This window comes from Ursus maritimus, unplaced genomic scaffold (assembly GCF_017311325.1).
Source record: "Ursus maritimus isolate PB19 unplaced genomic scaffold, ASM1731132v1 scaffold_27, whole genome shotgun sequence".
NCBI classification, from domain to species: Eukaryota; Metazoa; Chordata; class Mammalia; order Carnivora; family Ursidae; genus Ursus; species Ursus maritimus.
The window spans coordinates 36,008,912-36,021,616 of NW_024425230.1; the positions used below are offsets into that span (position 1 = coordinate 36,008,912).

General features: G+C 44.8%; 1 protein-coding gene across 2 annotated transcripts in view; it reads left to right on the forward strand.

Annotated features, from left to right (window-relative positions):
• Positions 1-12,705, forward strand: part of AAGAB (alpha and gamma adaptin binding protein) — a 55,648-nt gene extending 42,943 nt beyond the window's left edge. Inside the window, exons 6-10 of one of the 2 annotated variants that reach the window (XM_008708552.2) lie at positions 3,566-3,648; positions 4,524-4,623; positions 9,660-9,764; positions 10,228-10,277; positions 10,928-12,705. In XM_008708552.2, coding sequence (XP_008706774.2) covers positions 3,566-3,648; positions 4,524-4,623; positions 9,660-9,764; positions 10,228-10,277; positions 10,928-11,005 — 416 coding nt within the window. In that variant the 3' untranslated portion in view covers positions 11,006-12,705. The remainder of the gene's footprint in view (positions 1-3,565; positions 3,649-4,523; positions 4,624-9,659; positions 9,765-10,227; positions 10,278-10,927) is intronic. The other variant, XM_040643074.1, reaches the window with a different exon arrangement.

Sequence of the window (12,705 nt, forward strand, 5' to 3'; positions counted from 1 at the left end):
CTCCCCCCCCCCCCCCCAGGGTCTTTTGATAAAGTAACTTTTTTTTTTAATTATGATGTTAGTTATCATACAGTACATCCTTAGTTTTTGATGTAGTGTTCCATGATTCATTGTTTGCATTTAACACCCAGTGCTCCATGCAATACGTGCCCTCCTTAATACCCATCACCGGGCTAGCCCATCCCCCCCACCCCTCTCCCCTCTAAAACCTTCAGTTTGTTTCCCAGAGTCCATAGTCTCTCGTGGTTCACTTCCCCTTCTGTTTACCCCCCCTTCATTCTTCCCTTCCTTCTCCTACTGATCTCCCTGCTATTCCTTATGTTCCACAAATGAGTGAAACCATTTGATAATTGTCTTTCTCTGCTTGACTTATTCCACTCAGCATAATCTCCTCCAGTCCCATCCATGTTGATGCAAATGTTGGGTAATCATTCTTTCTGATGGCTGAGTAATATTCCATTGTATATACGGACCACATCTTCTTTATCCATTCGTCTGTTGAAGGGCATCTCAGCTCCTTCCACAGTTTGGCTATTGTGGACAATGCTGCTATGAACATTGGGGTGCATATGGCCCATCTCTTCACTACGTCTGTATCTTTGGGGTATGTACCCAGTAGTGCAAGTGCTGGGTCATAGGGTAGCTCCATTTTTAACTTTTTGAGGGACCTCCACACTGTTTTCCAGAGTGGCTGTACCAACTTGCATTCCCACCAACAGTGTAAGAGGGATCCCCTTTTCTCCACATCCTCTCCAACATTTGTTGTTTCTTGCCTTGTCCATTTTTGCCATTCTAAGATATCTCAGTGTGGTTTTGATTTGAATTTCCCTGATGGCTAATGATGTTGAACATTTTTTCATGTGTCTGTTAGCCATTTGTATGTCTTCATTGGAAAAGTGTCTGTTCATATCTTCTGCCCATTTTTTGATTTGATTATTTGTTTGTTTGATTATTTGATTATTTGTTTCTTGTTTCTTGAGTTTGAGAAGTTCTTTATAGATCTTGGATACCAGCCTTTTATCTGTAGTTTCATTTGCAAATATCTTCTCCCATTCCGTGGGTTGCCTCTTTGTTTTGTTGACTGTTTCCTTTGCTGTGCAGAAGCTTTTTATCTTGATGAAGTCCCACAAGTTCATATTTTCTTCTGTGACACATCTCTTCTGCCACTTCTTGATTGGATTATTATGTCTTTGGGTGTTGACTTGGAAAAGTTCTTTATAGATTTTGAATACTAGCCCTTTATCTGATAAATTATTTGCAAAATCTTCTCCCATTCTGTTGGTTGCCTCTTAGTTTTGTTGACTGTTTCCTTTGCAGTGCAGAAGCTTTTTATCCTAATGAAGTCCAACAGTTCATTTTTGCTTTTGTTTCCCTTGCCTTTGGAGAAGTGTCTAGCAAGAAGTTTCTGTGGCCGAGGTCAAAGAAGTTGCTGCATTCCAGTCTCACACTGATGTCTTTCATCCATTTTGCGTCTATTTTTGTGTATGGTATAAGGAAATGGTCCCGTTTCATTCTTCTGCGTGTGGCTGTGCAATTTACCCAACACCATTTGTTGAAGAGACTTTTTTCTATTGGATATTCTTTCCTGCTTTGTCGAAGATTAGTTGACCGTAGAGTTGAGAGTTCATTTCTGGGTTCTCTGTTCTGTCCCCAGGCAGCTGCTTAACTGACTGTTTTTGTGCCAGTACCATGCTGTCTTGATGACTACAGCTTTGTAATACAGCTTGAAGTCCAGAATTGTGATGCCCCCAGCTTTGGTTTTCTTTTTCAGTGTTACTTTAGCTATTCGGGGTCTTTTCTGGTTCCATACCAATTTTAGGATTGTTTGTTGCAGCTCTGTGAAAATGCTGATGGCATTTAGATAGGGATTGCATTGAATGTGTCGATTGCTTTGGATAGTACAGACATTTTAACAATATTTGTTCTTCCAGTCCATGAGCATGGAATGTTTTTCTGTTTCTTTGTGTCTTCCTCAATTTCCTTCATAAGGTTCTATAGTTTTCAGAGCACAGATCCTTTACCTCTTTTGTTAAGTTTATTCCTAGGTATCTTATGGTTTTTGGTGCAATCGTAAATGGGATCGACTTTGATTTCTCTTTCTTCTGCTTCATTGTGAGTGTATAGAAATGCACCTGACTTCTGTGCATTGATTTTACATCCTGTCACTTTGCTGAATCCCTGTATCAGTTCTAGCAACTTTTTTGTGGCGTCTTTCAGGTTTTCTACGTAGAGTATCATGTCATCTGCGAAGTTTGACTTCTTTGCCGATCTGGATGCCTTTTATTTCTTTTTGTTTGATGAGCATGCCACCCGATCTTGGGTTTGTGAGTTCGAGCCTCACATTGGGTGCAGAGATTACTAAAAATAAATAAATCAACTTGGAAAAAAAAAAGATAAATATGAATAAAATGAAAGTTCAGCTTCCTTGGCATCTGCCCCAGAGATTCTGCCTCAGTGAGTCTGAGATAGGGTCTTTGAATGCCAGGGTAGTTTTAATAGGTGTTCTGGGTGATTCTGAGGATCACAGTGATCAGGCCTGGAGCTTGTACTGTCATCAGTGCTGGATGTTCTGCTCCAGATTCGTCCTCCACTGCAAGTACAAACATTGAGAGGGCCTTAGCTGCAAATGGCTCATCCATCACAGCATTAAAGCTTTATTTAAAAAGAATCATGCATGTTCCTTTTCCCCTGATGATAATGTCTTTGTGTGGATTTTTTAAAAATGTTTTTAATTTAAAATACTGTTTAAAACACCACAATATTGGTTCGTAATGACTAATGAAGCATGAATGCTGTAGGGGCACCTGGGTGGCTTTGTTGGTTAAGTGGCTGCCTTCAGCTCAGGTCATGACTCCAGGGTCCTGGGATCGAGTCCAACGTTGAGCTCCCTGCTCAGTGGGGAGTCTGCCCCCCCCCCCCCCCCCGCTCATGCTCGCTCTCAAATAAATAAAAAAAGAAAAAGAAACATGAGTGCTGTTAACCTTTGCAAAAGATCCACTGAGTGGTCTTGTTTGTCGTAATGGCCCTGCCATTATATTTGATCGAGAACCGTGTCTGTGAGTGTTTAAATTATTCAGATTTGAGAGAGTATAGTAATTGTTAGTGACTGTTTTATTTTTATTTTTAAAGAAGATTTTATTTAAAAAAAAAATTCATAGGTGTGCCTGGGTGGCTCCGTTGTTAAGCGTCTGCCTTCAGCTCAGGTCATGTTCCCAGCATTCTGGGATTGAGCCCCGCATTGGGCTCCCTGCTCAGCGGGAAGCCTGCTTCTTCCTCTCCCACTTCCCCTGCTTGTGTTTCCTCTCTCGCTGTGTCTCTCTCTGTCAAATAAATAAATAAAATCTTAAAAAAAATTTTTTTTTTAATTTCATATATTCAAATAATAATTATAAAGAAAATGCAAGCGTGAGTAAGATATATAAGTACCTATTGTTGTCTGACAGTAACAGTTTTTATAGTTAAAACTTTTATAATGAGGAAATAGCCACTGTTTCTTCATCATGGTCATTTTAACATTTTAAAATGTAAATAACAAATTTCAGTGCTTGTATTGTTTTCTTTTCAGATAGGAACCAAGGCTTTAGCCTTCTTAGCTCATTGGCAGGAGCAAACCGTAGCATTGGGTCAGCAGAGACGTGTCCCTCAGAGGTAAAGAGCCTTCCTGGATCCTTTCAGTGCTTTGGTTTTAATTTCCCCTTGTCCTGAAGAGTCTTTATACCATTTGTCATTTTTTTCCTTTCCATTTAAGAGGCAGCAGACAATAGTAAACCAAGGATAAAAAGAGAATCTAAAACAGTCCTCTTGTGCCTGATACCTGTTGAGAGAAGGCTAGTTCAGCATTCAAGCAGTAAGCCCTTTCAAGACGTTTGCAATTTGGGCTGTGCCATGGGTTTGGGGGGTTTTTTTTGTTTTGTTTTGTTGTTTTTTGTTTTTTGTTTTTTGCTAGAGTGCTTTAAAAAAAAGTGCTAGGATTTCCTTGAGACATAAAGTTGCCTCCCGATCTTTATAAAATAAAATTGCTGGTTCTTTGTCAGCACTTCCTGTGTCCGAGGCTCTGTACCAATCTGAGGCAGGGTCCCTGCCCTCAGTGGGCTTCATAGTCTGACTTCGACCTTCTGTCCTCAAGGACGTGCTAGAACCAGGAGCAAATTGCACAGTGCCATACTGTCTTCCCAGGCATCTTTTTCATCAGTCTGGAGCTCTTTGTGATATGCACTTAGGTTCATTTCCACATTTTGAATAAAACGTGGCTCTTAAAGCAAACAAAAGACATGTTTTAATAGCCAACAGCAGAATCCAAACACTTTCTAGTTTTCCCTCGAGGGAAAAGACTCCTGAGTTAGTGAATTTTTAGCCTCTTATTTATTTTTTTATGTGACATTGATCCTTCTTTCATCTCTCCTTGTCTCTAGCTCCTATGACTGCTTCTCTAAAGCCAACCAGGGAGTGGAAGTGTGAATCTTTTTGGCTTCAGTTCCGAAATAGCCTACTATTAAATTATTGTTTGTGTGTGTTTTCCTCAGCAGCAGCCCCATTTGCCAGCAGCAGCTCGGACTGAATCTCTCTTGGATCATGGGGGTGGCGCGTCTAACACAGCAGACGCGCAGGCTGACGGCATCGTGGGTAAGTGCCTCCTTTAGCTGCCAGGACACAGCTCTGTGGAACTTGGAAGAGGTGTGGGGCATAAATCATCTAGGGGGAAATTGACTTTAAACACGAACAAGGGAAGAAAATTGATAGTGTACCCCAAGTGCATGTGAGCCTTCTGGACGGCTATCAGCAAAGCAGGGAGAATAACCACATAAGCAGTCTGTGGGTACCATTTTCTCTCCGATTCTCAGAGCGGGATCTTGGTCAGATCATCTCAACTGAGACAGACAGAACCAGGTGGTGAAACAGCTTTATATCTCCATATTCCAGTTTTTTCATAGTATTTAACAGTTGGCAGAATTGATAGTAACAAGAATAATACAACTTTATAAGCCCTTTCACATCCTTTGAAAGTTCTTTTATATCTACTTTCTCGGGTTTGGTGATGAAGTTTGGCAGAGAAGTTACTTTATGGAGATGAAGCCGAGGCCCAGAGCAGTTTAAAAATTTGCCCAAGGGCATCTAACAGGAAGGTCCCGGAACTGAGACTAGAACCCATTCTACTGTCCCAAAGCCAGGGCATGTAGTTGGCAGTAACTATAAATGTCCTTTTGTTGGGGACTGCGGGCGCCGCTGCCTTCTCCTCATGCCACAGAGGGCCCGCGCACAGAGGTTTCAAAACTCTTTTTCTGGTTAGAAGAGAGTCCATGTAGGGCCTCCTGGGGGGCTCAGTCGTTAAGCGTCTGCCTTCGGCTCAGGGCGTGATCCCGGGGTCCTGGGATCGAGCCCCGCATCGGGCTCCCTGCTCCGCTGGGAAGCCCACTTCTTCCTCTCCCACTCCCCCTGCTTGTGTTCCTTCTCTTGCTGGCTGTCTCTTTCCTTTGTCAAATAAATAAATCTTTAAAAAAAAAAAAGAGAGAGAGTCCATGTAGAAAACTTCAGTGTTTGGTAATAGACACATATTAGGAAGGAAAAATTACATATCATCTCTTTTTCTCTCTAGTATATTCAACCTTGTCTTCTCACTTGGGTCCCTCTTATTGGCTTTAGCCCTGCTTAAGTCTCTGCCGTGAAAACAAACCACAAGGAAGGAGGTAGGGAAGACAAGAGCTAACCTAAATAACTTGGGGAAACAGCATTCTGACCAGATACCAGGAAGCCCCAAACAGAAACAGCAGAAATAGTGAGCTCTGCTTAATACATTTGATTGTCGTAAGAGTATGGTTTAGAAATTCTGAAATTATGTGTATTTTGTATATATCAGGGTTGAAAAAATAAGAAAATATAGAGAATGAGAGCTAGGTTTCTCACTGTCTAAGAAAGAAGCCACACGTAAGGAAAGGAGAAGGCTAGGATGAACCCTTTGGTACTGGGTAGAACTGGAGGTGTTAGCATGATGACGTACTTAGTTAGAGCAGTAGAGCGATAAGCAGAGATGTGCGTGTGCGTGTTATATGCGTGCATATATATTTCCGGCCTCTTCCCACTGAGAGGGCCTGGAAGCACCCCTACTCCCAATAGCAGTCGACACCCTTAGCATTTAGATCTTGGTTTCTAAATACCATCCTCCAATAAAAGGATCCAGGGCCACTTGGAGACGCAGTTGATGCTAGGGCCGGCACAGGAAAAATGCAGGATGATGGGCCTAGTGCCATCTCATGGGGCAGAAAGGAAGGAAGTCTTGTCAGGAGGGATGGGGCTGTTGAAGGGGCACCGCACCAGCCAGAGGGAGCGTCCGGGGGCCCGCGCTGCGGCGGTTTGACCAGCGAGAAGGAATTGAGTACTGCGCGGCAACCCACAGAATAAAATACATATCGCTGAGTCCAGACTACTCTAGGAAATAACTGGGGAAGAAAGGGCTGCTCTTCCTTACAGAGGCGTTCTAATGAATACACGTAGAAGGAATGAGGGAAAGAAAAATCCTTGTCCACCACACACCACAGTAACAATAGTTGTTGTGACCGGGATCCGCTGATGGATGTGAAAAGTAGTAGATGAAGTTTGAGAAGAAGCATGACGCGTGCATCGTCTAAAGTAGCTCTCCCAAGATCCTTACTTAGTACGAAGAGGAAGATCGTGACCGTGCCCTGGAGAAAGCCGGCAGGTAGCGCTTAGAGTGGTGGGGAAGCTCACCGGCAGTAAGGCGCGCTGATACCACGTGCCCCCGACAAGGGGCACCGGAAGGACTCCTCACACTTGTGGAATCCGTGCCAGAGGCACGCACCCTCAGTCTCCTAGGAAGACACCCGGCAAACCCATGTTGAGGGACAGTCTGCAAAATAGCGGACGAGTTCTCTTCAGAAGTGTCAAAGCCATGACAGATGAGGAAAGACTCAGGAATGGTCACCCATTGAAGAGGCCTACAGAGATCTGGCGGCCGGAGTCTGTGTAAGCTTCTGGAACAGGATGTTCGTGAGAAGACTGACGACGTTGGAATGAAGTCTGTAGTTTAGTTAATAGCACTGTACCATTATTAACTTCTTGATGCGTGTCACTGTGCTGTGAGGTTAACGCTGGGGGATGAAGGTGGAACCCTACTGTTTTTGCAACTTTTTTGTAATACTAAAATTATTTCAAAACTTAAAGTCAAAACCAAACCAACAAGGGTAAAACACTTGTCAACCCCACGTCTCCTTCCTCTCTTTATTGAACTTCTTTCCATCCCTCACCTCCCATTACTCTTCAGCCCACTCCCACCTAGCTTTTGCCCCATTTGCCACTAAAACAGTTCATCAGCGACCTCCAGGCCACTAGAGTTGATAGGTATTTCCCAGTCCTCATCTTGACCTCTTGGCAGCATTCAATATTATGGATCAGTCCCTTTTTGAAACATTTTTCTCTTGCTCGCCCAGCACTTCTCCTGGTTTTCTTCTGACTTCTCTGGTTATGCCTTCTCTCTCTCTTGTAGATGACCCTCCTTTATCCAGCCTTTAAAGATTGCCATTCCTTGCAAGTTGGTACAGCCACTCTGGAAAACCGTGTGGAGGTCCCTTAAAAAGTTAAAAATTGAGCTACCCTATGATCCAGCCATTGCACTACTGGGTGTTTACCCCAAAGATACAGACGTAGTGAAGAGAAGGGCCATATGCACCCCAATGTTCATAGCAGCAATGTCCACAATAGCTAAATCGTGGAAGGAGCCGAGATGCCCTGCAACAGATGACTGGATTAAGAAGTTGTGGTCCATATATACAATGGAGTATTACTCAGCAATCAGAAAGAATGAGTTCTCAACATTTGCTACAACATGGACGGCACTGGAGGAGATAATGCTTAGTGAAATAAGTCAAGCAGAGAAAGACAACTATCATATGATTTCTCTCATCTATGGAACATAAGAACTAGAATGATCAGTAGGGGAAGAAAGGGATAAAGAAAGGGGGGGTAATCAGAAGGGGGAATGAAACATGAGAGACTATGGACTATGAGAAACAAACTGAGGGCTACAGAGGGGAGGGGGGTGGGGGAATGGGATAGACCGGTGATGGGTAGTAAGGAGGGCACATATTGCATGGTGCACTGGGTGTTATACACAACTAATGAATCATCGAGCCTTACATCGAAAACTGGAGATGTACTGTATGGTGACTAACATAATATAATAAAAAATCATTATTAAAAAAATAAAAAAAAATAAAAAAAAATAAATGTTGCTGAATGAGGTAAAAAAATAAATAAAAAAATAAAAAAAGATTGCCATTCCTCAGTGCTCCATCTAAACTTCTCTGTCAGATACATATTTAAGCATGAAGTGATTCTGTCCACATTCAGTTACCATGTATACACAGATAAATCACCAATTTTTATCTCCAGCCCTTTCTATCAACTCCCTACATGAAATGTCCACTGAACCAAAGCAAATTTATGAGCTAAAATGCATTCTTAACACCAAATTATCTGTATGGCTTTGTAGTGGATGCAAAGAATTAGAAGTTGTCCTTGTCTTCAAGCAGCTTACACCCTAAAACTGTAGAGACAGGCCTTGCAGTGTAATGCTTGAAGTCATGGACTGGGAGTCCTGGACAACTGGGTTCAAATCAGGACTCTTGCAGTAGCGGTGAGATGATCTTGGGTAGTTACTTAGCCTTTGTGGGCCCTAGTCTCCCTTTCTGTGAAATAAAATTTTTCCTTATAATGCCGTTGCAAAAACGAAATGGAATCATGAGGCCCCTGGGTGGCTCAGTCGATGAAACTATCCGACCCTTGATTTTGGCTCAGGTCATGATCTTGGGGTCATGGGATCGAGCTCCCCGCATCGGGCTCTGCGCTCAGCGGGCAGTCTGCTTGAGGATTCTCTCTCCCCCTCACCCTCTCCCCATTTCCCGGCTCACGCGCACTCTGTCCCTCTAAAAGAAAAAGTATGGGATGAATTCTAGGGAAGGACACTTGTGAGCTGGGCTGGCTAGGGAAGGCTTAGAGGTGTTCGTCATGGAGCGGCGAGTAAGAATTCTGATTAAAAACAAATGGTGGTAAAGAGGTAACAGGCTATGGTAAGAAATAATAAAGGATTTGTAGTGAGAAAATAGGAATTTAGGCTCTACTTCTGAGTAGCTGTAATTTTAGGTGTGTTCATTTTTAAACCCAGCCTCTTCGTGTGTAAATTGCAGACATCGATTACTGTCCTAACCACCTTATACAGTGGCTGTCAGTAATAGATATGAAAATATTTGTGGCACAGGAAAATACGGTATAAATTCCAGACATCTGTTTTGATCGGTGCACTTCAGTGGGGAGGGTGGCCTTTAGAGCTGGAAACTCCTAAGTCTGAATCCGCGTTCACACTAGCTGTGACCTTGAGCAAGTCGCTTCAACTCAGAGCTCTGCATTTCTCATCTCTAAAAGGAAACCGTATTCTTTGCCTCAGTGTAATGTTGTGAGGATAAAATAAGTTACTCTTGGTTCAGGAAGGCCCGGTAGAGCCGAGCAGGGGGAGGCGCCGCGCTGGGGCAAGGGGGACACGCTCGTTCAGCGATGACTCCCGTCAGAGCTAGGGTCGATGCCTGAGGACTGTGTATTTAGCACGCGTAGAAGTCCTGTCTGGCAAATAACCCGACAAATCCTTTTTTCAGATCCCGTGTTAGATCTGGATATTCAAGAATTAGCCAGTCTTACTACTGGCGGAGGAGATTTGGAGAATTTCGAAAGACTATTTTCAAAGTTGAAGGAAATGAAAGGTAATTGGCTCCATCGTGTCTAGCGTGTTCCCCTCTTGGTGCTCCTCTGTTTTATATGGTAGGCTTTTGTTCTGCAACCGCTGGTGACGGTTCCATCCTCTGCTCTCAGCTGTCGGGAGACGTTTGGTGACTGGGGGACTGTGGCATCTTCTGTTGGTAGAAATTCCCCTGGGAAAGTTTTCCTCTTTCTTCACTCTCTCCTCTTACTGTCCCTTCTTCTGTGGCCTCTCGGTTTCTTTCAGTGTGTCTCATTAACCTGGAATCCGTAAGATCCCTGCCAATTTACTCACATCATCCCCATGCGGAAAATCAGGAAGACTTAAACTCCTTAACAGCTGTAATGACTACGCCATAAGCATTTGTCTTTGAACCCCATCTCCCATCTTCTCGCGTTAGAACATCCATGCACTCCAGACTCTTCTGTGCTATTAGATGCATTTCTTAAGATCTGTTTTCCCCCCAGACAAGGCCGCGACGCTTCCTCACGAGCGGAGAAAGTTGCACGCAGAAAAGGTGAGACGATCAGTCAGGTATTTATCAAGTATCTGTGAAAAGGTTTGGTGCCATTAGAATTATATGTCACACTCGTTGACTTCTAGACATGTCTCAGTGTGAACTTTTCACTGAATATTAACTTGGAACGAATTGAATGTTTGCACAGTAGTAATAGAATTGCTGTAGTCAAAGCAAGATTTTTCAAATGTACGTTGAGTGACATGGAACTTTCATTGAGACTCAGGGTGTTTGCCTTCCTAACTGCTGGGCTGGAAAACCCTTAGTCGTTCCGTTTTGTTATTACCCGCGCAACACGTGTCCGCGGCAGGAAGTGTATGTGGTCTGTGGTCTTGCCCGGTACGAATGTGTCCTCATTTATCGATTTCCTTCTGGACATTTAGGTCACGTGCAGTTTTTGCTTCTATAAATAACGAAGCTGTGCATAACCCCACACATCCGTCGCCTTTGCCTGTAACTCCAATTTTATCCTTAGTATACGTTTCTAGAAGTGGAAGTCCTGGGTCAGGGTGTTCAAGGACTTGGATACATGGGGCTGGAGGGCGGGGTGTAGAATTTTAGGCCTTGATCGGTTCAGCATATTGACTGATTCATGACACAAGCTGCAGGGTAGCTCTTGCCTAAAATGTGTCGCGTGCTTCTCTCCACAGGTGGCCAAAGCCTTCTGGATGGCAATCGGGGGAGACAGAGATGAGATCGAAGGCCTTTCATCTGATGAAGAACACTAAATCACTCGCGCTAGGGTTTGCCTGCCTCAGACACTTCCCTGCTCCACGCAGTTCTGTTTTGCTGAACTTCCCATCATCCCGTTGGCCACCTGACTTAGTTCTAGGGCCACCTTACTTTAGTTTTTAGTCGGGGATAGTCGGGCTTTTCTCGCTCCCTACCGTGTAAGGGAGTGCAGAGGAGAACGACAGCAAGGAGTGCGAGTTTTTCAAGTCCACTTTTTCTAGGCACGGGAGCAAAATGGGGCTCAGAGGCCTGTGTGATTCGCTGCAGTTGAAGGAGGAGGCCGCCGCGCCATTCCCAGCCCACCTTTTCCGGAGTGTCCGCTGCAGTCCCGCTCCATTACTGTAGATCGGGAGCTGCTGCCACCCTCCCTCAGGCTTCTGGATTTTCTGCTCTCAGGGAGCTTGCCACCCTGAGCTTTGGGGCTTTGGATGGCAGGAAAGGAAGCAGCTGCGGGTTTGGTTTGTGCCGCAGGGTAGGTGGGGCCAGACTCAGTGGCCCTCAGGTTAGTCTGGCCCTAAAAAATGCCTCTGGGCGCTTCATCTGAAGCACCGTCTCAGCTTACACTAGAAACTACTGAGAAACGAAGGCGAACTTTCAGATGATGATAGAGGAGGCCGAGGTGTCCTGCTCTGGTAGGGATAAAACAAACCCATCTACCAAGTTGCTGTTGGGGTGGCGGGGGGGGGGGTTGTGTTTAAGAGAGAGAAACTTCGGAAATTCCCTGTTCTGGGCCATTGAGGCTGTACGGGCTCGTATCTGGAGGCTTTTGCATGAGTCTTACCAGGAGGAAACTCGTCCTCCTTAGAGCTCTTGAGATATCAGAGCTGTGCCGTCACACTTTATACCCTCAGAACCAGGCAGTTTCCCCCTCTTTGTCTCTGGAGCCCAACAGATCCCTGCAACACGGTCACAGTGCAGGGTGGGCGAGCGGGGAAAGGCTGTGCAAGCTTGGCGCTAAAGCTCTGAGGGCCTGGGTGACTTCCAGGGCTGGGAGTGGGGCGGTCGGCTTGAGGGGAGCTGATCCCTGCAGGGAGCGTTTCCAAAGGAGGGTGGGAAATACAGCAAAGAAAAATCCCTGTTTCTGTGTTTGTAGACACTTGGTAATGCGTGCCACGGACCTTCACCGTGCAAGCCACTGCCACGGGCTGGCGGTGCTGGCACACAGGCTGACCACTACTCCTGGCCTAGCGTGGACTGTGAACTCTTTAGGTCACCAGCAGAAACAAGTTTCAGGCCCCTCTGTGCACCCCTTCCAAGCACTGCGGAGGGAATGGCGGAAGGAGGGGAATGCTCCAGGGTCTGGGCCAGGGCAGCCACTGGGAGGGAAGGCCTCAGTGACCGGAGCATTCAGGAAGAGCCATCATCGCAGCAACGTTGGCAGTTATCTTGCTTGGTGACTTTTCCCCCTTCCTTTTTTATCCCTCTTTTAACTATTCTGACGGTCTTTGAGACTATAGTTGATCACCTGCCATCATTGTTTCTTTGAAGTGACTGCAATAGCTTTTGATTAAGAATGCAAGGGAAGCTAGCTGTGGGGTTGCAAAAGGAAAGGCAGAATGTTCTTCTTAAAACACGAAGGGTTCCAAAAAGTATATCAGGTCACATGGTTAGGGAAGACAGACTGGAAAAAGCTGTGAATGTGATACTGTGGATTAAACAAAGCCAGGTGATTAAAATATGATTTATTTATAAAGTC